This window comes from Carassius carassius, chromosome 34 (assembly GCF_963082965.1).
Source record: "Carassius carassius chromosome 34, fCarCar2.1, whole genome shotgun sequence".
Lineage (NCBI taxonomy): Eukaryota > Metazoa > Chordata > Actinopteri > Cypriniformes > Cyprinidae > Carassius > Carassius carassius.
Window position 1 is genome coordinate 30,024,858 of NC_081788.1, and position 25,676 is coordinate 30,050,533.

Sequence of the window (25,676 nt, forward strand, 5' to 3'; positions counted from 1 at the left end):
GTTCAAAACATTAAAATGCAATGTATAAAAAACATTAGATGAACATCCAACTAAAACGTCTCAGTAGAATAGTTCAATGAACATTAAATGACGTTTTTGTGCTTAATTTATTAAAGACCAGTTAAGTTTCTGCTAAAGTCAAACCCATTTCTACATACCTTTTAGAGAACCTTGCCACAACGTTTTGCAAATGTTCCCATTAAGTTCTGAAAAGGTTATTTCTGAATGTTTCTTTGTAAAGCAAACATTCCATTTTATAATTGTGAAAACATTACAACAATGTTACTTTTAAATGTCCAGTGAACATTCTGAAAAAAAAACCAAACACAAAAAAACAATGGAGGCATATAACATTTAAAAAACTACAACATTCTGCGAATATTGTAGAAATAATGTTTTTTAGCGAACATTTCGAGAATGTTATTAAAACACTTCAAGCCATTGTTCTATTAAAGTTACTAGAAAACTGTTCATAAGTATGAGAGAACCTGCCAGAACGTTCTGAGAATGTTCTCCAGTGTTTGATCTAGAACTCTGCTGTTGACTTGAGGATGATGTTGTGTGTTTCTGTCTAGTTCTGGGACCAGTGATCCGTACTGCATCGTCAAAGTTGACAATGAGGTCGTGGCCAGGTGAGTGCCACATTCTCACCTGTGTGTGTGTGTGTGTGTGTGTGTATGTGTGTGTGTGTGTATGTGTGTGTGTGTGTGTGTGTGTATGTGTGTGTATGTGTGTGTGTGTGTGTGTGTGTGTGTGTATGTGTGTGTGTGTGTGTGTGTGTGTGTATGTGTGTGTGTGTGTGTGTGTGTGTGTGTGTATGTGTGTGTGTGTGTGTGTGTGTGTATGTGTGTGTGTGTGTGTGTGTGTGTGTGTATGTGTGTGTGTGTGTGTGTGTGTGTGTGTGTATGTGTGTGTGTGTGTGTGTGTGTGTATGTGTGTGTGTGTGTGTGTGTGTGTATGTGTGTGTGTGTGTGTATAATAAAACATTTCAATAATTCTGCAATAGATCAAATCTGCCAAAACTTTCCATAAAAAGTACAATTTTTTTTTTTTTTTTTTTTGTAATAGATCAAATCAGAACAAGAAATTCCTTAAAATAAATTTTTCAAAAAATAAAGTAAATCATATTTTTTTTGTAGAATTCTGAAATAGAAAATCAAACAAAATGTTCCTTGAAAATAAAAGTTTTCAAATGAAGTAAACATATTAATACCTGAAAACATTCCTTAAAAAAAAAAAAAGATTTATATATATATATATATATATATATATTAGTTAATTAATTAATATAGATATAAACAAGCCTTTATTTTTTTTTTATAAAGATTTTTTATTTTTTTTTTGTAATTGTGAAATAGTTCAAATTGAACAAAAAAAAAATAAAAATAAATATATATATATATATATATATATATTTTTTTTTTTTTTTATAAATCTGAAAAAGCAACAAGTGCTTCTCACTGTTATATTAAATCTATTGATGTCAGCAGGTTTGTGTGAGGTGAAAAAGCTTGAAATAAAACATAAAAGCTCACATCTGTGTGCATCTCAGAGTGAGTTTAGTTATATTTTGGGCAGAAAATTGCGTCTAGAAGTGAACTAAATCTGACAACACGTTTAGTGATGGCCTCGATTGTAAAACTGATTTATAATTATTTTTCTATAATTCTAAAGATGTAAAAAATATTTATACATTTTACAGTTAGTCAGTAAGGTAAAACAAATGAAAATAAATTAGATGTAGCCATAATGTTTGCCGACATTTATATGGCTACATGTCCACACACAAGACACAAGTATTACATTTATTGCATTTGTTCATGTTTCAAAAGATCAATTAATCATCCTAATCTATGACAGATTTATTGATTGCATGCGTGATGATTAATTGGCTTGTATTGGTTATTGATCTAACTGATCTGTTTGACACTAATGCTGTAATGATGTACTTTACAACATCGGCTGGAGATCAGCTAACGAAGCACAGAAATGATGTGTGTGTGCAAGAGTCAGTGCATTGCGAGTCGTGTTGCTCTCAGATGCTGTATTGTGATAGTTTGATGAACAGCACACCTGGTGTGGTGCATATTTAAAAAGCCTTGTGTCTTTTGAAATGGAAATGATCCGGCCTCCCTTTGAGAAATTGGGTGAATTGATTAATTGTTTTCCATCCTCGTCACTTATGGCCCTTTAAATTGTTCTCTGTATCTAGGCAGATTCTAATTCAGACTCGAATGCACGTATTAAATGTACGCAAATTGAAGCGCAGTAAAGTGTTCCCTAAATCATCTTTTCTAGAACCGCCACCGTTTGGAGAAACCTGAATCCGTTCTGGGGCGAGGAATACACCCTTCATCTGCCGATGGGCTTCCATACGCTCACCTTTTACGTCATGGATGAAGACACGATTGGGTAACAAACGTGATTCATGATAAACGCGTTTGTAAAGCATCTCAGTCCAGAAGAGATGAGTACGCTTGAGAAAAGGAACAGAAACACAACACATCTAGCTTCTAAAAACGTTTTGTTTTCAATTAAAAGGTTCTACGATCTTTGTTTTCTAGTCACTATTAGAAAGCTATTTAAAGGTTACAAAAACGTATCTACTAACTGCATTATTTAATGTTAATATTTGAGCATTTATTTTTAATTATCTGAGAAGGCTAAAATGTCCACTTGTCTTGTCGCAATTATAACGTTATTTAAAGGCTTAAAAAACGTTTCTTTAACGTTCTACTCATTTTATTTTTACCCTGAATATAACATTGTTTCAGTGTGTATTTTTAATATTTTTAAAAGTGCTAAACGTTCCGGTTTTCACCCAAAATATAATGTTATTTGAATATTTATTTTTTATATTCTAAGAACATCAGTATGTAACATTATTTAAAGATTACAAAACTGTTGTTTAAAATGTTCATCAAGTGCTAAAAGGACACTTTGAGAATGTTTTCTGCGTATTTTGAATATAGTTCTAAGAATGTTTTCTGCTGGTGTTTGTGTTGTGGAGACTCATGCCGTGTTTGTAAATGAAGACATTCAGAACATTTGCTCACACAAACACGCAGATGGTGTGATGACTACGTCTTTGATTCGTCTGAGTGTAGATCTGTTTATATGGGTTTCATAATGTCTGTAAATGTAGAGTTGATGATGATCATGCTGGTGGTTTAATATGGAAATCTTCTGAACATTTACAAGCATCTCATATCGTTTTTCATGCCGCAGTCATGACGACGTGATTGGTAAAATCTCCCTGAGTAAAGATGTGATCGCTGCTCAACACAAAGGTAAGCGTGTGATTATTTAAGATGAAGGTGCTATGAGACATTTTTTATTATAATTTTTTAATATTGGAATTTTCTACACAGAAGAATAACAAGTGTGCAGAAAACTGTCCGATCCGGCACAAATTAATATTGTGCATGATCATTTCCCCAATTAACAAAACTCAAACTCACATACAATCAAGCCTAGCAATAATAAAAATAAAATTAAAAACTAATAATAATATGATATATAATAATAAATAATATCATATAAAACAATATAATATGGCATATAGTATAATATAATATAATAAAATATAAATGTGAATGAAAAATATAAAATTTTATAATTTATATTAATATGATATATATATATATATAAAACAATACAAAAAATGTATCATATACAATCCATATTAAAAATATTATTTTTAACACACACACACACACACACACACACACATATATATATATATATAGACATATTATTTTATTTCAGTTAACGTTTATTTCAAGCAACATTTTTTTTGTTACAGTTTTAGTTATTGTTTTTTAGTTATATGTATTTCGGTTATAAGCCGAAAACATGGAATATTTTGAATTAAAACTACAGAAACTAAAACGACTTAAAAGCACAATCTTTGTACTAAACCCTAAAACATTAACTATGAAAGTGATCACAGTGATTCAAATCAGACGAGCAATGAGTATTTTCATCCTAAGTAATTCCCTCTGCTGAAAAGCATGAGTTATTAGTTATTACAGGCACACGTGTGATGTATTATATTAGCGACCACGCCACCCCACAGTGGGTTTCATGTTCTCCCAGCATGCACCTGCCTTGCATGAATCACTGCAGCCTGTCAGGACTGACTCACCCCTCACCCACGGCATCATGGGAAGCGTTTGGCTCTGAGAAGCTCTCCGATGGGAGATGATTTACTGTAATTATAAACTCAAACTTAGATGCACTGCATCCTCCTGCTCTACCTATTCTACTTTAACATCATGTTCAGATTTATGTGCATGACTGTGTGAATTTTATGCATGCATGTTTACAAACAGCTAATACTCATTTTGTGCATGATATACAGCCAGAGCACAAGTATAACTGTATGCATGAGATACTGTATCCCACAATGCATTATGCACGATTTGACCTTCCATTTCCAGCCTGACAAATGAACTGCAGATTATATCATTTACATCACCTTTTTGACAATTTTTTTGATCGTGCTGCCAAAATCTCTGAAATGTGCATGCAATAAATCTCTAAGTGTATTCTGAATAAACGTTTGAACAGTATAGTGCTATATTAAACCTACAACATTGCATGTTTGATTCGCCATCTCAGAAATAATCCATATTAAAATTTGATTAAATGTTTTGTATTTTAATACAATAAAATAATGAGTCAAGGAGATGTTCAAATGTACAACAGAAGTATTATTGTCAACAAAAAACAAAACCATAAAAAAACATTACTTAAAACTAAATTCACTTCAACAGAAATAATTATAATTTTAATTCAGTTTGACTTGATGTGCTAAAATAAACTAAAGCTGCAAAAAATATAAAAAAACTATATATGCATTTTTTTTATAATATAAATCACAAAACAGACAACAAAATTACTAAAAGTTTAATTCAAATTAAAAATAAAATCCTAAAATACAACACTACATACAATACAACAAAATACAATATTTTTATAAAACGATTAAAAACACAAAAAACTGTAAAATTACAACACTGGCAGTTGATATAAAAGGTTTGCATTGCATTGTGGGATCTGCAGTGCATTATGGTTGCATACACATGTATAGACATAAATCTGGTTATGGTTTACAGTATAAATACTAAGGCTGCCCTCATCTTAAGGTTTTTCTGGTTGACTAGTTTTCGTTCATTTTAAGCATTAGTCGACTATTAGTCGCACTTTTATTAATAAATCATATAAATCATAATAATGAGCCTTTAATTGCCTACATAGCAAGTGCTCAAGTGGACGCAAAAAAGGCTTTCCACAGCGCAGAGTCCAATACGGCGCATTATGTTTCCTTTATTTTACAAAAGCACAACGTTTCGTTGTCATTCTGAGTGCACACGAATAAACACAAAGTCATTACAGATACAAAAGATGCATTACTCTTATCTGTATGACCAAAAATGTCATTTTAAGAGCAAATTATCACAGCCGCGCCTCCATCTGTCCTGCAGTAACCCAAACGTGCTCTACACTCCGCACAAACACGTGAAAAGTGCACACTTTTTTTCTAGGCTAACATTAGATTGAGCTGCCATCCTAAGTTGATACTACATACATATTTCAGATGATAAACCATATTTGAGGTCGATGAATGTTAGGTGACCATATGAATATCCTATATTATGGCTTAGACCAGCTGTTAATGATTTACTGCGTGATTTCGCAATTTCATGTGGATTTGTTTTTCCTGCGACTAAGCGACTAAAACAATTTTGCTCGACTAAGCCTCTTCTCGTCGACTAACATTTAGTGGACTTTTAGGGGGAAGCCCTAATAAATAGCATGAGTAGTATGCATGCACCACTGAAATGTATCCAGTGCCTCTTTTTCAAATCTGTTTAAATAAGTGACATTTCAGCCCTGTTATTATACAGTATGCGTGTCTTTCCTGCAGGTTTGGATAACTGGCTGAATCTGACGCGTGTGGATCCAGATGAAGAGGTTCAGGGTGAGATTCATTTGGCTCTGGAGCTGCACAGAGACGCTCAGAGAAGCAACCTGCACTGTCATGTCATTGAGGCCCGGTGAGTAATCTAAAAGTAATCCAAAAGTAGTCTGATTATATTACCAATATTGTGCAATGTAATGGATCATGTTAGTAACTACAATTTTTGTCATGTAACCAGAATCAGCAACAGACTACAATTGTAAGTAATCTCCCCAGCTCTGTGTGAATGGTTGAGTGTTGTTGTGGTTACAGTGATTTGGCTCCGCGTGATATTACCGGCACCTCTGATCCGTTCACCAGAATCATCTACAACAACCTCAGCGCTGAGACATCGGTGAGATCACCATACAGTTACAAAAAACATAATTAAAGCATCATGATGTGGTTCATAAAACTTGTGCATTATACTTTTGACATCATGTGATCTCTTTATACAAGGAACAGACCCAAATCACTATTTAATGAAAGCTTCCTCTTCACTGTAGCTTGAGTTTTTTGCATGTTCAAAACATTCACAATAAATATCAGAACCGTTTGTGTGCAGTTTTTACTAAAAATATAATAACAACTGTAATATTACAATACTAATATTTATTACTTAATATCTTTTGTTCTGCATGTTTATTGGGCTGCACAATTTGGCCCATAATTTTATGATTATATATCAGTATGTCTAAAAAAAATCATAATAATAATCCTGTTAGTATTGTAATTTTACAGTTGTACTGTTATTATGTAATTATTTTTACAGTAAAATATCACAATAGCAATTGTTCCTAAATTGTTTAATACTTGTATTTATGTAGTAGTAGTAGTAATAATTATAATTACGTCTAATTTTTATTACTTAGTTTCTTTTGTTGTGCATGTTCCCTTTATCAGTAATAATATCAATGCCTCATAACCGTGTTCATCTGCAAGCATCATAATATCAGGCTGTTTGGTCAGATCATAAAGAAGACGCGGTTCCCACACTGGGATGAGACTCTGGAGCTGAGTCTGGATGAAGGTGATGATGATGAGGGTGGAAGCGTGACGGTGGAGGTCTGGGACTGGGACATGGTGGGCAAGAACGACTTTCTGGGAAAGGTGAGATTGTCGATTTTTAAATGACATTTTTTTAGAACCATTCATTTAAATAGTTTCAAATAAGTATCATTTGATCATAAATTGTTTTCATGCACGCATTTTAATGTGAAATGTGGGATATTGCATTAGAAAAATGCTGTATGGGAATGCTAAGATGTGCATCAAATCTTGTGCATAAAAATAAAATCAACTTAATTTTTTTTTTTTTTTTTTTTTGTGCATACACATGAATACATTTTTGCAGCAAGCTTCCATACATGCATCTTTGGATACATTTACAAAATTTGGGATGTTGCATTAAAAAACACTGGGTGGAAACGCCAAGATGTGTGTAAAATCTTAAAATGAGAAAAAAATAAAAAAAATGGTGTTTTTTTGAAACAATTAAACCATTGTGTTTGTAATGAATGTTAAAGGCATTGCTGCCCTAAAAACCTGATGATGAGAGAGTGATTTGTGGGTGAACTGTACTGAATGTAGGCTTTGTGTTTGTGGTTGTGCAGGTGGAAATCCCTCTGTCGTGTCTGCACAGATCTCCTCTGCTGCAGGGCTGGTTTCGTCTGCTGCCGCTGGGACACACAGAGGACGACGCCGGGTGAGTGTGTGTGTGTGTGTGTGTGTTATACAGTCACATTCATTAGTCACACTGTGTATGTGATAGTAATTTAATTCAATGACGAGCTGCTTTCACGTCACATTAAGGAAGTGAATTCACTTGAGAATGATGTCAGAATCACTAAAGCAAGAATTCCCAAACTTTTGTCAGCCGTCACTTTAAGCTAAACCATTTTCTTGAAATACCACCTAATTTTTACTCTTTGAATATTTAAATAATTTAACAACACATTTGCATGTCAGTTAATATTCTTATGAAATGCTGGTAAACTAAATATTACTATTTAATTTTTTTTATATTATTTCAAATGAAATTAAATATTTAATATCAATGTTTTATGGGTAATATATCTAATGTATGTATTTAATGGATTTTATTAAATTCAAATGTTTTTATCTATTAATTACACTGCTTAAATCATTTATTTACTCAATATTTTTGTCAGTGCAAATATCTAAAAGTTTTATAATCATATTTACCTGAGATTCAAATACTGATTTTTTAATCATGCATAAAACAAGAAAAATAGCCCCAAAAAAATAACAAAATAAACAAATAAATATTTTTTTCCTCTTGAATTAAGTGTATTTTTCTGACCCTACTCACAGATATTTGTTCTCATTTTAAGCAAAATCTCACTTAATTTTGATGATTTTTTTTTTTTTCAGTAACCAATATCTTAACTCATTTTGTATCTCAAATGTATCTTGATTTAAGAATGTTTAGATGTTTCAGAAAAAAGACCAAAATATTTTATAAAATATTTTTTGCAGTGTACTTATTGTAAAATGTTGTAAAACTTATATATTTGTTTATTGTTATTTTTTATACCTGTATTATTTCATCTGACCATTAGCTGCAATATGAATGTGTCATTAATTAGCAGTCCATGAACTCATGCACTCAAGTTTGTGAAACCCCAGACAAAAGGAATAATGCAAACACATCCCAAAAATGCCTTTTGCACGCCACAGTTTCCCATCTTCCAGGACGGCTCTGGTGATTTAGGCTGTGAAGGATAAAGCAGAGTTTCTAATAGAGTGAAAGTGCTGTTCTGAAGCTCACACTGTGTTCCTGTGTTTCAGAGGTAAACTGGGAGCTCTGCGTCTGAAGGTGCGTTTAGCAGAGAACAGGATTCTTCCGTCTGTGTACTATCAGCCTCTGATGGAGCTGCTGGTGGAGGCCGTCATCTCTCCGTCAGAGGTACGTCTCTGACATCTGAACTGTAGCTACTGTACGTTTAGAAGAAAAACCTTCGTGTTCTGGTGCTTCAGCTTTACTCCAGAATCAAAAATGAACCACTGAAAACACACCACAGTGGCTTCAAACCAACGAGTTCCTCTTCCTCCATCCGTCAGACACGCAACCGTGATTAAGAATGCCATAGAAGTTCCTGAATTTGAACAGAATTTGAATTGAAGCGGCAAACAAAATGCAGAATCTTTAAATTTCATTTAAAATAGAAAGTGAGTTTTCATATAAACATTCTCAGATAGACTATTTACAGAAATTGTAATTGTTTATATTTTAGTTATATTTGTGTTTGTTTTTTAATGTTTATTTCATTTTCAGTTTTAGTTATTCTACTACGTCAAGTTAAAAGAGAAATGAGAAATGCATAAATGTTGTATTATTAAATGCATACGTATGTAATAAAACACGTTCTCAGATGCACAACATACAGGTTTTTTACAGAAAGATCCATGCTTTAAATGACTAAAGACATTTACATGTAATTTAAACACGGTATATTTCATTATTTTGAATAAATTAACTTTTTGACACTTTACACATGGCAAATTGAATTTTCTAGAAATCTGTAATTTACAAAAAAAAATCTTGTTATTTTAGTATCGAGATTATAGTTTACTGTTATACACCAGTTTTTGTTCATATTTTGAATTATTATTGTTTCATATATTTTCTGTTTTTTAGGAATTTAGTTTTGTGTTTTTTTTTTTTTTTTTTTTAATACACCTATAGATTTTATTATTTTTTATTTTTGTTTAGTCTTTGGTTATTTTAGCACATCAAGTAAAATGAGAAATGTTTTGAATTATTTTTTGTCTATTTTCTACTTTATTTTTAAACTTAGTAAAAGTTTTAGTCATTTAGATTTTACTATATATGTGTGTGTGTGTGTGTGTGTGTGTGTTTATAGTTTTTATTTCAGTTTTAGTTTTAGTTATTTTAATACATCAATTTAAACTAATTTAAAATGAGAAATGTTTCCGCACAAACATGATACAGGCACATCACTAAAAAACAATTACAGTTATATCATATTTTAAATTAGTTTTTATTTTTTTATATTTTCAGCTTATTTATTCATTTATTATTTTTATTGGTATTTTATCATACTCATTTTAGCACATCAAATTAAACAAAATAAAAATTAGAAATGTTTAATCGCCAACTAGATGAAAAAAAAATCGATATATATATTTTTTTATTTCAGGCCATGAAAAAGTTATTTATTTATTTTGAATGGTTTTTAGTTTTTCGTTTTAGTCTTAATTAAACAAAAGGGTAACACTTTCTATGAAGCTCGTATTTATAATACATTATAAAGGTATTCTTAAGGCATTATAATGAATGCATAATGCATTATTAAAAAATATTAATATGTTGTACCAATCTCATGAATATTCATAAAAACAATAATAATACATCATAATACATATTTGTGGTTATAAGTTTAAGAGTATGATTATTTATAACACACAATGAATATCATATTAAATCTGGAGCTAATGCTAATGAATTGATGTGAGTTTAATACTCCAACTTAAAAACATGCAATGTTTATATGGTTACATTTTATTTTGATGGTCCGCTTAATCAGTCGACTACTTAATCATGCCAACTAACTCTCATTAGAGTATTAATATTCTCATGAACGATAGAATCTAGTATGCTAGAATAAGTTTACACTTGCAAAGACACTTATAGTCCGCTTTAAGTAAAGTAGCATCAGAAAAATGGCAAGATAAGAGACTTATAATACATTAATACAACTAAGAAAATATAATCCACTGTAAAAGTGGATGCAACGTGTTCATTGTGTTATAAATCATCATACTCTAAAAAGCTATAACCACAAATATTATAAGAAGGATTTTTATAATGCATTATGCATTCATCATAATGCTCCTCATAATGTATTACCAACAAAAGAACCCTAATGCAAGCCGAAAATCCTGTTCTGTGCCTGTTTGTTTGGTGCCAGTCTTTCTTATGCTGTGATCTGTGCCCGATGCTGTCAGGTGGACGAGCCCACACTCCTGACCCTGCTGGAGGAGCTCACCACAGTGGACAGCCGGCAGGACGTGGCCATGACGCTGGTCAAGATCTATCTGGGTCAGGGTCTGGTGGTGCCTTTCCTGGACTCCCTGAACAGCAGAGAGGTCCACAGCACCAGTAAGAGAGCGAGCCATGAGGGCTTTCTGTGTGTGGGCGACGTGACGACTTCAGTCCAGCTATATTTACCCACAGAAGTCATCTCAACTTCTCCTTTCTCATTAATGCTGCTTTGTGCTGCGCGAGCGCGTGGGTTTCTCTCACTCGGCTGGAGTTTTATGTTGCCTGTGTTTCCATAGCAGCTCCTCTGGAAGCAGCTTCAAACGGAAACGGAACGATCATAAGATTGGAATATTTGTGAGCGAGCGACGGAAGATTAAAGAGAGAGAAAACCGTCGCGCAAGTCAAGCTGAAAGAGTTTAAATGCGGCATCATGATTATAGACTTCAATAGATATAATAAATAATAGATTTAATCAGTGGTGTTTAAGGCAAGACACACTTCAGGTGAATAAATTCAGATTACCACCATCCTTTCCTTACTTGAGTAATTACTGTACATTAAGACAAACGTTTTCTGAAACATATGCAAATTAGGCACTGTCTAATTAATTATGCGCTAATGTATTGCATTCATTCCCAGAACAGTGATTTATACATCGGATACATGCAAAGTCAAAGTATTGATTTGTTCTTAAAGGGGACATGATTTTATATTTCTATTTATTTATCTTTCCATAAATCAGAAAATGCATTTTCATTTTTACCTACACTAAAGTGTAAGTGTAAAAATACTGTAGCATTGGGAAAACATCACATTTTATGTAGAACGTGCAGAATTGTTTAGTTATAGATAATTAATGAAAAGTACAGTATAATTTTGCTAATTTAGTACATTACTCGTAAGGCTGCATGATGGGGGGGGGATAAAATGGCATGTTTTCTGGAAAAAAAGGGATTGTAACTTAAAATATGATTTTAATAAAATAAAACCAATCCAGTTATAAATTATACAAATATTAAAATGACTAAATTAAGACTCATTGGAATGTGTTATGATAATAATAGTAAAAATGAATAAATAAATAATAAATTAAAATAATAATAATATTTATATAATAATTCTATTTTTTTATAGAAACCAATATAAATAATTATAATCTATAAATAAATTGCTATTTTATAAATAGCTATTATTAGTAGTAGTAATTTTATTATTATTAAATAAAAATATTGAAATTACTAGATAAAATCAAAAATGAGAAACTGCTATTGGATTAGGGCTGCACAGTTTTGTTATTATATCAATATGGCTATAAATAAAATTATTGCATTAGTTTATTAGTATTACTATTATTGTTAGTATTACTATTATTACAAAATAAAAAATGCAAACATTTCTAAAAAATAAAAAGTTAGTAATATATAATTTTGCATTGTTTAAAACATAATGAACATTTAGGAAAAATACTGTCATAATAATATAACATAATTTTATTTTACATTATAATTGAACATTTACATTTCACATTTATGCATTTTTATTTCACCAGTATGTGTTTTTTTTTACAATGCAAATCTTTTTTTATTCTTAAATACTTCATTAAATCTCAGCCTTTAATTAATTCATAAGTTTTATTACAATAGATCTTGCAGCCCTGGTTACATGCACTTTTTTTTCTATGGATGACACTCGTATTAAAATACATGCTTGATCATTTCTGGCCGAGGATTGTTCTGATGGACTCCTCATGTTTCTCCTCAACAGCAGATCCAAACACACTCTTCCGCTCAAACTCACTGGCCTCCAAAGCCATGGAGCAGTTCATGAAGGTGTGTGTGTGTGTGCACCTTCCTCTGAAATACAAGCTTGTGTTTGTAACGTGTGACTGAAGTCAGAAGCTCTGTGTGTTTCTCAGGCCGTCGGGATGCTGTATCTACACCAGGTTCTGAAGCCCGTCATCAACCGCATCTTTGAGGAACGGAAATATGTCGAATTGGATCCCTGCAAGATCGACCTCAACCGCTCCAGGTGTGTATAAACACACACACACATGCTGGTTCATTCATGCAGTATATCATCAGATGAAAAATAACTCTGTTTCCAGGCAACAGCAGTGAACTCTCCAAACTTTGGCTTTTAGATCTATGTATAGCATGAGAAATGTCACTGAGCACCAAACGTCTCCGGGTTTGATTTATTTACCTTTATTTTACCAGGAAGTCTCATTGAGATCAAAAATCTCTTTTACAAGAGAGACCTGGCCAAGGTAGCAGCCATACATAAACAACATATTAAAATGCTACATACAAGATAGCAGCCATACATAAACACAACATACCTAAAAACATACACACATCCAATCATTCAAATACAAGGACCTCTCAAGAAAAACAACTACATGTCTCCTTCATCACATTTTTTATGATGGTCTTAAATGCATTAATTGATATACGCGTTTCTAGTTTAAGATCTTTTTGCAAATTATTCCATGCCCATGGTGCATAGTATGAAAATGCAGTTTTCCCCAAATCTGTCCAAACCCTAGGTACATTAAAAGCAACCACTTGGAGGAGTGTAGCTCATAACTAGCAGAATTAAGACAGAGAAGGGTACAGAGGTAAGCTGGAAGTTTACCTAGCATGGGTTTATATATAAAAATATACCAATGCTGTTTTCTGCGGGTGGTCAGTGCTGTCCAACCCACCAGATCATAAAGAATGCAATGGTGAGTCAGGGACTTTGCATTTGTAATAAAGCGCAGAGAGGCATGATACGCTGAATCAAGGGCTCCGTAAGACGGAGGAAGCTGCGTGCATATATAATATGTCACCATAATCAATCACAGACAGAAAAGTAGCTTCCACAAGTTTTTTTTGGCATTAAAAGTAAAGCTAGATTTATTTCTAAAATAAAAGCCAATCTTTATTTTAAGATTCTTAACTAGATTAGCAATATGTACATTAAATATAAGTCTGTCGTCTATCCATATACCCAAGTACTTGTACGTGGGTACCCTTTCAATGGATTTACCATCAGACGTAAAAATGCTAAGATCATCAAGTAAGTGTAGGCAGGTTTTTGAAAAGACCATGAACTTCGTTTTCTGAGGATTTAAAACCAATTTTAAATTGAGCAGAGTAGTTTGTAATGACTGAAATGCAGTCTGAAGCTCTTCCACAGCCTGTGTTATGGAAGGAGCATATGTATAAATGACAGTGTCATCAGCATAAAAGTGTACTTTTGCTTGAACGTCCTTACCTAAATCATTTATAAAAATAGAGAAAAGAATAGGTCCCAAAATAGACCCCTGGGGGACCCCTTTAGATATCCCAAGAAACTCAGATTTGTGGCCCTCTGCATGAATACACTGAGTTCGATCTACGAAATAGTTTCTAAACCATTTAACAGCATTAGGACAAAAACCCACATCCTTAAGTTTGTTCAGCAACAATTCATGATCTACAGAATCAAACGCCTTGGATAGATCTACAAATAAAGCAGCGCAATGTTGTTTTCTGTCCAAGGCACAAATAAGATCATTTATCACCACCATAGCAGCAGTAATGGTACTGTAACCAGTTCTAAAACCAGATTGAAAATTGTTTAAAATATTATTATCAAATAAGAACTGTTTTACCTGTAAATTTACTTGGGATTCAAGGATCTTAGCCAGGATCGAGAGTTTGGAGATTGGACGGTAATTATTTAACTTTGAGGGGTCCCCGACTTTAAATAAGGGGAAAACATAAGCAGCTTTCCAGATTTGGGGTATTGAATTGGACATAAGACTCAAATTAAAAATGTGAGTAATAGACTCAGCAATAACATCTGCCGCCACCTTTAGAAGATAAGGATCCAGATTGTCAGGACCTGCAGATTTTTTGTGGTCAATGCCTATCAGAGCTTTACAAACTTGCGCAACTGAAATAGTTTTAAAATCAAACAAATCCAGATTTCTATCAGTTGCAGTGGTGGCAGAACATGGGACAGGTGCATTTACATTTGAGTTGTCAAATGCAGACCCAGCACAGATAAACTGTTGATATGTGAAAAATATTATACACGCTGCCATTAAACACAAGACGTTTCTTCTGCTCACAAGGCTGCATTTGTTTGATATTTGAACTACAGTACTTTAAAAATGTGTGATATTAGTAGACTTTTAGATAAAACCTAAATATTAAGAGATATTTAGTATAAAATTACTAACTTTTTTTAAAAACGGTGCAATATTGATGTATGGGGAAGAATGTGAATATTCTAAATATTTGTTTATTTATTTGTTTGTTCCGTAAATCTACAACTTTTTTTATGCATACACCACCGTTCGGCAAGATTTTTTTATGTTTTATGAGAAGCCATTTGGTCATGCATGTAAATGCTAAAAAATACAGTAAATACTGGAAAATTCTGAAATATTTTTACAATTTAAAATAAGTGTTTTCTATGTGAATCTGTGTTAAAGTGTAATTTATTTCTGTGATGCGCAGCTGTATTTTCAGCATCAATCCTCCAGTCTTCAGAAATCATGAAAATATGATGATTTACTGCTCAAGAAACATTTCTGATTATTATCAGTGTTGAACACAGTTGTGCTGCTCAATAATTTTGTGGAAACTGTGATGCATTTTATTTTTCAGGATACACAGATGTTCAAAAGAACGGAATTGATCTGAAACAGAAATCTTTTGAAACATTATAAATGCCTTTACTGATCAATTTAATGCGTCCTTGATAAAAAAAAAATCGTACTAACCCCAAACTTTTGAACAGTTTTTATGTGACATTTTTCATCTGAAACCAATGATAACAATAAGCTCAATTCTATGAATTGTCTAGTAGCTTCTATGAATTGTAATGCAGAAAAACAAACAAATGCACATAAAATGCATGTAGGTTCTGCGCTCAGAATCTTCCGTCTGAAAGCATCACAAAATACACAGATGTGCGCAAGAATGTATTGCTAGCTTGCTAAAAAAAATGTCTCAAAGAAGCAGGGGATTCACTCAGAATGAGATGAAGGATTATCAAATCAAGAAACCACACAAACATGCCAACAAAATTAACACTGATCACAATTTGCACAGCGCAGTTGTTCCTAATTATGAAAATGCGGCCAGAAAATGAGTGAGAGGGACCGTTAAGATGCACAAAAAGTCTTTTAAACAAGCCTCCCTACTGTCTGCTCTCAGTGGGTGTTAACAGCACACTGGAGTTGTATTAGAATGAGCCTCCTTTGCATAGAAAGGATGCATCTTTAATAAAAACTAAGACTGTGACCTTCACATGAAGTGCATCTGAAACCATACGCTCTCTCCAGACGAATCTCGTTTAAAGGCTCGGCGTCGGAGGCTGAGGTCAGGGAGAGCAGCGTGGGGCTCCTGCAGACGTATCTGAGCAGCATCATGGAGGCCATCGTCAGCTCGGTGTCCCAGTGTCCTCCTGTGATGAGAGTCGTCTTCAAACAGCTCCACAGACGCGTGGAGGAACAGTTTCCAGAAGCCGAGAACGAGGCGAGGACCTGATCAGACCCTCATGATGATGATGATGATGATGATGGAGTGGTTTCACTCACGGTTCGTCTCTTGTAGGATGTGAAGTATTTAGCCATCGGCGGCTTCTTCTTCCTGCGTCTGTTTGCTCCTGCGATTCTGACGCCCAAACTCTTCCAGCTGAGAGACCATCACGCAGACACCAGGACCAGCAGAACGCTGCTGCTGCTCGCTAAGGTACATTCACATCTCAAATCCAGCTTTAGGTTAAAGTCAGAGGTGGGTAGTAACGAGTTACATTTACTTCGTTACATTTACTTGTGTAATTTTTTGGGGTAACGAATACTTTTCGGAGTATATTTAAAGATGGGTACTTTATACTCTTACTTGAGTAAATTTTTGGGGGAAAATCTGTACTTTTACTTCGTTACTTTGGGCGACGCTCCTCTCGTTACTTTATCTTAATGCAATAAATGTTAGGTGCTTCAGTTTATTCCAAACGCGCCGTCTACTTTTCTCTGGGCAATGAGCGATGCCCATTCGCGAAAGATTCATTCTTTTGAGTCAATTCTGTTCAAAGGCTTGATCAAACCAATTGGCAAACGAGTGAATTGGTTCAGTTTGAATGAGTCGTTCAGTTCCCTGCCGCACGCGCTGAGATCCTTATTAGATGAACACCGCGTGTGCTGTCTACTGTTTAACAGGTAATAACTTGGGCTACATTCGATTACAGTACACGATACCACTGTGACATTAGTTTGTTGTACGTGTGTGGCTTATAACAGAGGGGAGTCAAGTTGAATGCAGCTTCCAAAAGACAAAAAATAGCCGATTAAGATTTTATTAATTTTAATACAATCACACCGGCGTGAGTACGTTCAGCAAGTCCAGCTGCTAAATTCAGATCTGTGATCGCTGGCTGGTGCTGAGCCAGAGATAATGTGTTTTTACAGCAGTGTGCATTATAACCAATCACACATGATTCTGTTGAGCTTATTAAAGCATTGGCCAATCAGAGGTGTTCAGATGAGTCATCGCTAAAATTCCGGTGCTTCCTTCACTCGCTCACTGACTGAATACCTCTTTCTGGCGAATTCTCTCGTCAGAAACAACAAAGTGCAGATGTGTGTACGAATCTTTAATTAAGATATTGATTTCACAGTGTTAACAGTTTCAGTGATTTTAATGGGAGTTTCTGAGAGTGATTGAAATCTAGACTGTCAGTGAAAATGATCTTTAATAATGTAAATGTTATTTGCTCTCTTTCCGAACAATGAAAGATTAGTAGCAATATTTATATCACATTAACTTTCAATGTTAAATTCACATTTAATATAAAGTCAGTCGTATTAAAAATATGTTATGGCATGACACCTATATCTGTTACTTAAGTAAACAGACAGGGTTTTATAATAAATTACATGAATTGGAGTAAAGGCTGATGAAATATATACATTTATACACACACACATACATTACATACATTTTATCTATATATCTAAATAAAAATAGGCTCAGTATATATGACCCAAAGTAACTAGTAACTAACTACTTGAGTAGATTTTTTATCCGATACTCTTTTACTCTTACTCAAGTAACTATTCAAGACTAGTACTTTTACTTTTACTTGAGTAAATATTTCTAGAAGTACTTTTACTTTTACTTGAGTACAGTTTTTGGGTACTCTACCCACCTCTGGTTAAACTGCCCCTATTATACCTTTTCGACTATTACCTTTCATGCAGTGTGTCGCGTAGCTGTGATTTTTATGTGAACATAAATTAAGATAAAACTAGATAAAGTGATTTTCTGATTTATGAATCATTTAGAAATAAGGTAAAATGAAATATATTTTCTGAGGAAACAAACATGTTTTTTGACCTTGCATGCATGTAAACTTGTTTAAGGAGACTCGTGAAACAATATTGGCAACCTTAAAAATGGCATAATAGGAGCACTTTAATAAAATGCGCTCTCCTAAAATTTTAAAATGTCATTTTTGTGAAGTGCTCCTGTTCAAGAGCAGACGGAAGAAAGCACATCATGTTTGTTTTCTTTATTTTATAAAAGTAATTAATTCTGATAAGCGGTCAGACATGGACCGGGCTCTATTATGACATGTCATGCATTCATGTTGGAAAAGTCATAGCTTTTGTTTTTTTTAATATTTTGTTTATTTTACTTTATATATATATATATATATATATATATATATATATATATATAATTTTAATTATTTATGCATGCATTCATGTTGAAAATTTAATTTTTATTTTATTTTCTAAATTGCTTTATTTACATTTATTATTTAATTTGATTTAATTTTAAATTATATATTTTTTTTCTATATTGTTTTTTTTTGCATTTAATTTTTTACAAATAATTTAAATTGCATTCATTTATGCATGCATTCATGTTAGAACAGTCATAATTTTTATATTCTAAATTGTTTATTTTATATTTATTTTAAATAACTGTCATTTCAAACCTTTATGTATGCATTCATGTTGTAAATATTAATATATTATATATATTTTTTATTTTACTTGTATTTTTACTTCAGTCATTTATGTATGCATTCATATTTTTTATTGTTATATAATTTACTACATTTTATTTATTTTTTAATAGAAAATGCATAAACTCAGGGAAGAAGCATGTATTTATCAGTGCATTTAATGGGATGTTTTAAGGAATTAATTTAGGAATTAATATTGAACGTTCTTTGAATTTGAAATGAGAAACATGCAGGCGAAACTTTAAATGCACTTTAATAAAACTAACTGAATGCTGTTACTGTTGCCATAAGGTGTACTTCACAGAATGAGGGTTGCTGTCTGGACTCTGAAGCACTTGGATCTTCAAGCAGGCGCTTCAGCAGTTTAATCAGTGGCACATTTGCAGTGTAAACGGGTTAATGACACGCCGTTCGCTTCACTCACCCACACACACCTGCAGAGCCGTGAGCCTCTCTCTCCGTCTCTCTCAGGCTCTTCAGAGCGTGGGGAACCTGGGCCTTCAGCTGGGTCATGGGAAGGAGCAGTGGATGACCCCTCTGCATCCCATCATCCTTTGCAGCGTGACGTCCGTCAAAGATTTCCTGGACAAACTCATAGACATCGATCACAGCAACGGTGAGTCGTCATGACAACTGGCCACAAATATCACAGCAACTTATTACCATGATGACAGACAATTAATCATAAAGACTATTTACTAAAAATACTTCTCATCAAAAACTGAACCCGGGTCATTATGATGAACTAAAACCATAAAAGCATTTTCACAACATAAAATACGATAAAATCTAAAGAACGTTTAAAATAATAATAATAATATAATGTTTTAGTTAAAGTACTAAAATAAATAAAGTAAAAGTATAACTTCATAAAAACTAAATTTCATATTTAAAAAAAAAGATGAAATGATAAAAACTCACAACAAAATTACTAAAACTTAATTAATAATAATTAAAAAATATATCAAAATAAAATAAAAAATTCAATATATTATCAAAATAATTATATTAATAATTCATAAAAAAAATGCATATTAATATTTTTTTTGTGTGTATTTTTGTGTATAATTATTTGCTGTGTGTGACTTGTGAAAATGTATATTGTGAAATTTATATAAATTATAATATTTACTATATATATATATATAGATATACGTTTTATTATTATTATTATTATTGATTTATTTTATTTGATTAATATTAATTATATGTACATATTTTTACATTAAAAAATACGTAATAATTGAAATATTTGTACAGTTTATTTTGGATACACGCACACAATTATTTTATATATTTGATCTTTTTTAATGTATTTTATATATGTAAAATGGCTGTATATGGTCTTTTTTATTATATGCATAAATATGCAGATTTGTTATGGTACATATAACAAAACATTTTACGAATTTAGTGCAAAGAAGTATTTTGAAAAAAAAAAAAATAATAATAATGATAATATTAAATAATGCAAAAAAAGTGATGGTTAAAAGCTGTTGTGTGTGTGTTTGACTGAGTGATCACATAACCATATCTACTCTGACACCACCCTGAACACGTCCTGTCAAAGACTGCTTTAATATTTAATGTATGTGTGAATACATTAAGCAAGGAGTCTGATAACAGTCACACCTGCAGCTCTCCACAGCATCAGTGTGTGTGTGTGTGTGTGTGTGTGTGTGTTAGAATAATAGATCCAGACTCTCGAGGTCTACTGTAGTCTGCAGGACTGTAATCCGCACATGTGTGAGTGAAACACGAGCCTCTGTGTGTCTGAGTGACTGTAGTCTCGTGCGCCACCTGCTGTCTGCACCGCACAACTGCACAACTAACTCATCTGTTATTAAAACCTCTGGATGTTACAGTAATAATCTACTTTCTCATTGTCTCATTTTTTATTATATTCTATATTGTATATTTAACGTTTATTTCTAAATAAACGTTTAATTTCATTTGTTTGTGTGTGCATTATTATTATTGGGAAAAAATATCATTTAATATTATATTCTATATTGTTTATTTATTTTTATAAAAATTTTAATTTCAGTAGTTCATGCATGCATTTATGTTGGAATAAAAAAAAAACACATGGATTTTAGATATGAATGATTACTGTAATAATCTAGTTTCTTGTTGTCTCTGTGCAGTTTTATTATATTCTCTATTGTTTATTATACATGTATCATATATATATATATATATATATATATATTCATTTAGGAAAAATCATAATTAAAACCTAAAACACATGGATTTTAGATATGAATGATTATTGTAATCTAGTTTCTCATTGTCTTTCTGTGTATCTTAATTCTATTCTATATGTTTATTTTACATTTATTTTCTAAATTTTTAATTTCAATGCATGCATTCATGTTGGATGAATGTCTTTTATATGCAATATTGTTTATTTTATATTTATTTTAATGTAATTTTCATTTCAATCATTTATGCATGCATCGTGTTGGAAAATTGTGAAATTTAATTAAATTCTATATGATTTATTTTAGTTTTTATATAATTGTCATTTCAATCATTTAAGCATATGTTCACATTGGAAAATATTTTATTTTAGTTTTTATATAATATTCATTTCAGTCATTTATGCATGCATTCATGTTAAAACAACAACAACGACAACAAAAACTATCGTGTTTAGTTTACATTTATTTCATATAATTTTAATTTCAATCATTTATGCATGCATACCTGTTAGCGGGAAAAAAATCCTAATTAAAACCTAAAGCAAATGTATTTAATGAGTAAGCTGTGTGTGAGTTTCTGGTCTTGTCTCTCTGCAGTGTGTGAAGGTCCTCAGCGCGCCGTGTTTTTGCCGTCGGTCATCGTGAAGGAAGGGTTCCTCCAGAAACACAAAGCTGAAGGACCTCAGCTGCTCAAACGCTTCGCTTTTAAGAAACGATATTTCTGGCTGAGCTCAGAGTCGCTGTCGTACGCCAAGAGCCCCGACTGGCAGGTCCAACACACTCCCCTTTCCTCTGTGTGTGTGTGTTTTATCAATCGAGTGTCATTAGCTGGAGGTTCATTATCATCTCTAGGCTTCTGATGTTGGGAAAGTGCTGAGTTGTGTGTGTGTGTGTGTGTGTGTTTGCAGGTTCGCTCCTCTATTCCCATAGCGCGTGTGTGTGCGGTGGAGCGCGTGGATGAAAATGCATTTCAGCTCCAGAACATCATGCAGGTCATTACACAGGACACGGACGGACAACTACACACCACATACCTGCAGTGCAAGGTGACACACACACACACACACACACACACACGCTATCTGTGTATACAAATATACACACGTCACATACATTTATTAATCATGATTGTCTAATGACACAGAAAAACTATTCACGTTCAGCAATTATATGCGTTGACATGAGATTTAGTAAAGGTAGTAAAGATGAGTTTGTATATATTTCTTCTAAAAATGTCTCTTTTTCTCACCAAGGCTTCATTTATCTGATCCAAAAAAAGGGAAATATTATTAGAAATTCGAATAACTTATACATTTTCTGTGTGAATCTGTGTTAAAGTGTAATGTATTTCTGTGATGCTCCGCTGTATTTTCAGCATCATTCCTCCAGTCTTCAGTGTCACATGATCTTCAGAAATCATGAATAATATGATGATTTACTGCTCAAGAAACATTTCTGATTATCATCAATATTGAAAACAGTTGTGCTGCACGATATTTTTGTGGAAACTGTGATGTATGTTATTTTTCAGGATTCACAGATGAACAGAAAGTTCAAAAGAACAGCGTTTATTAGAAAGATAAATATTTTGTGACATTAGAAATGTCTTAACTGGCACCTTTGCTAAATTTAATGCATCCTTAAAAATTTATTTCTTAAAAAAAAACATCTTACTGACCCCAAACTGCATCCTTGCTATCTGTACTAGTTTCATGTAACGTGTGTGTGTGTGTGTGTGTGTGTGTGTGTTTCAGAATGTAAATGAGCTCAATCAGTGGCTGTCGGCCATCAGAAAGGTCAGTATTTATAATGAACGCATGCTGCCGTCATTTCACCCCGGAGCTCATCGAGGAAACAAATGGACCTGCTGCCTGCAGCCTGACCGCACAGGTGTGTGTGTGTGTGTGTGTGATTCACATGCACGTGTACGGTGCTTAACAGTGACCTCAGACTGATTCAATTACAGTGGACTATTAGGTGTTCATGGATGGCTTTCAGTTGCAGTGCTTCATTATTTCTCATGACCATAAAGCACACTGAAATAATGCTGCATGTATTTTGTCATAGCACAGTCCTGATCAAAAACATTAGATGTGATTGTGTGTGTGTGTGTGTGTGTGTGTGTGTGTCAGCATCAGGCTGCAGTCGGACTCATTCGGCCGTGACTCTGGGCGACTGGAGCGACCCGTTGGATCCTGATGCTGAAATACAGATCATTTATAAAGAGCTGCTGCAGGGTCGAGACAAACTCAGGTGTGTGACGCTGAAATACTGTAACCGTCCAGCAGGTGTCGCTGCGCTAATGACAGAAATCAAAGAGCAGCGTCATTATTCAATTATTATTATTATTATTGTTATTATTATTATTATTATTATATAGTCAGTGCAGTGTAAGCCAATCTGGATAAAAACTTTGGATATATGTAAATGTATTATATTATACATATATATAACCATTGTCTGCGTGAATGTCATGAAGAAATGTTTGTCAAATTTATTTCACATTAAAATGATGAGCAATTGAATCTAATTTTTTAGTTGTCACAATGCAAAATTAAATGTAATTATCTTTGTGCAAAATTTCATATTATTTATTAATTTTATTATGTCTGTGTGTGTGTGTGTGTGTGTGTTTGTATATATATATATATATTTTTTTATTTTATTTATTTTTTACATTTATTATATATGACCCAGATGTGTTTTGGACCATAATCATGACAGTCAGTTTGCTACAGTGATTGATAAAACATTATTATTGTTGTTAATGTACCTTGAATGCAATGTAAATCACTTTACGCCAAATGCAGGAATGTAAATGTATTTTATTATAATTTCTCCTCATTAAACTAAAGAGAATTTGTGGATTAAATATGTTTTATTAATATGAATTAGTATTATTATTAATTGCTACAAAGCAAATGCAATGCAATCTTTATTGTTATAATATCAGTGTTACTTTAGTATCATTGATATACTGTTATTGTATTTTTAAGCACTTTTTAATAGTATTTTTATATTGTCAATTTGATTTTAATTTGTATTTATTTATTTATAGAATGTCCACTTTATATTCATTTTTGTTTCCATTATTTTTATTTTAGCAACTCCAGATAAACTAAATATTCTATTTCAGTTAACACATTTTATTTCAAGTAAACATAAAGTAATTGTTCATGATTAAGTTTTAAGTTTTTATTTATTACACTGAACAAAATTATAAACGCAACACTTTTGTTTTTTCGCCCCTTTTTCATGAGCTGAAGTCAAAGATCGAAGACTTTTTCTATCTACACAAAAGGCCTATTTCTCTCAAACACTGTTTAACAAATCTGTCTAAATCAGTGTTCGTGAGCAATTCTCCTTTGCCGAGATAATGCATCCACCTCACAGGTGTGACATATTAAGATGCTGAATAGTAATTAATATGAATTAACTACCACAAGTATATAAAAAAAAGATTAAAAAAAAAATTGAAGTATATAAAAAAAAAAAAAAATTCACAGTATGAACAATAACTGCATTAACTATTTCATAGTTACCATAGTAAATGTCTATAAGGAATAAATCTTCCCTGAGCTTGACTCTGCTGATGTTTGGGACACAGGAAGCAGTACCTGGAGACACAGGAAGTTGAGCCAGGAGAACAGGAAGAGCTGCTGAAGGCCAGTCAGCCATCATCAGGTCAGAGTTCATCTGTAAAGCAGCTCTGAGAGGCACACACACTCATCCATCACAGAACACAAGCTGACGTGTTTCTTCTCTGTCCATGTGTTTGTGTTAGTGTGTGCGCAGGGTCGATCTGAGCGCGCTCGAGCCCTCGTCGCTCGTCTGCTGGACGTCGTGCTGGATTTAGAACGAGCTCATTCGACCTTCAAGAGCCGAGAGCCGGACGAGAGCCGTCCGCTCATCCTGAGCTCATAGAGAGCATGAGAAACATTCAGAGTGCTTCAGCTTCGGCGCTCAGGAACAAGAACTGTAAAATCGACTTATGCAATGTTTTTGAAGCAAACATGAGTTATTGATGAATGTCCGTGGACGCATGTATTTTTATGTATTTGTACTTAGAAGTGTTTTTATCTTGATGCTCTGGGCTGATTTGATAACAGATGCTTTTAAAATCAGCCGTGCGCACACGCGCGCGCGTGCGTGTGTGTGTGTGTGTGTGTGTGTGTATGGTGAGAGTGTAACAGTCTTCATGGCATTACTGTACACTAAACAGCATGAACACATTCACACACCCGGGTTATTATAGTATATACTACAATCAAAGCCAAGTAAAATAAACATTAACTTAGATCAAACATAAACATCATTTCAGCGAGTTGCCAAAACAACTTCTCTCATTTTGATTTAGTTTTGTTTTAAACAAATATTAATAAAAAATATTGTGGATTATGTAATGTTTTTTTAAAATGTAATTTATTCCCGTGATGCAAAGTTGAATTTTGCTCAAGAAAAAACATTT

At 33.0% G+C, this 25,676-nt stretch overlaps 1 protein-coding gene across 1 annotated transcript in view; it reads left to right on the forward strand.

Annotated features, from left to right (window-relative positions):
- LOC132115010 (rasGAP-activating-like protein 1) overlaps positions 1 to 25,597 on the forward strand; it is a 26,558-nt gene extending 961 nt beyond the window's left edge. Inside the window, exons 3-22 of the mRNA XM_059523437.1 lie at positions 576 to 632; positions 2,299 to 2,412; positions 3,229 to 3,290; positions 5,933 to 6,062; positions 6,239 to 6,320; positions 6,935 to 7,075; positions 7,579 to 7,670; positions 8,777 to 8,894; positions 10,958 to 11,111; positions 12,759 to 12,823; positions 12,910 to 13,022; positions 16,315 to 16,507; positions 16,586 to 16,723; positions 19,476 to 19,620; positions 21,806 to 21,978; positions 22,117 to 22,254; positions 22,963 to 23,098; positions 23,341 to 23,461; positions 24,816 to 24,898; positions 24,993 to 25,597. Of these exons, the coding sequence (XP_059379420.1) occupies positions 576 to 632; positions 2,299 to 2,412; positions 3,229 to 3,290; positions 5,933 to 6,062; positions 6,239 to 6,320; positions 6,935 to 7,075; positions 7,579 to 7,670; positions 8,777 to 8,894; positions 10,958 to 11,111; positions 12,759 to 12,823; positions 12,910 to 13,022; positions 16,315 to 16,507; positions 16,586 to 16,723; positions 19,476 to 19,620; positions 21,806 to 21,978; positions 22,117 to 22,254; positions 22,963 to 23,098; positions 23,341 to 23,461; positions 24,816 to 24,898; positions 24,993 to 25,132 (2,395 nt within the window). The 3' untranslated portion in view covers positions 25,133 to 25,597. The remainder of the gene's footprint in view (positions 1 to 575; positions 633 to 2,298; positions 2,413 to 3,228; positions 3,291 to 5,932; positions 6,063 to 6,238; positions 6,321 to 6,934; positions 7,076 to 7,578; positions 7,671 to 8,776; positions 8,895 to 10,957; positions 11,112 to 12,758; positions 12,824 to 12,909; positions 13,023 to 16,314; positions 16,508 to 16,585; positions 16,724 to 19,475; positions 19,621 to 21,805; positions 21,979 to 22,116; positions 22,255 to 22,962; positions 23,099 to 23,340; positions 23,462 to 24,815; positions 24,899 to 24,992) is intronic.
- The last annotated feature ends 79 nt before the right edge of the window (positions 25,598 to 25,676 follow it).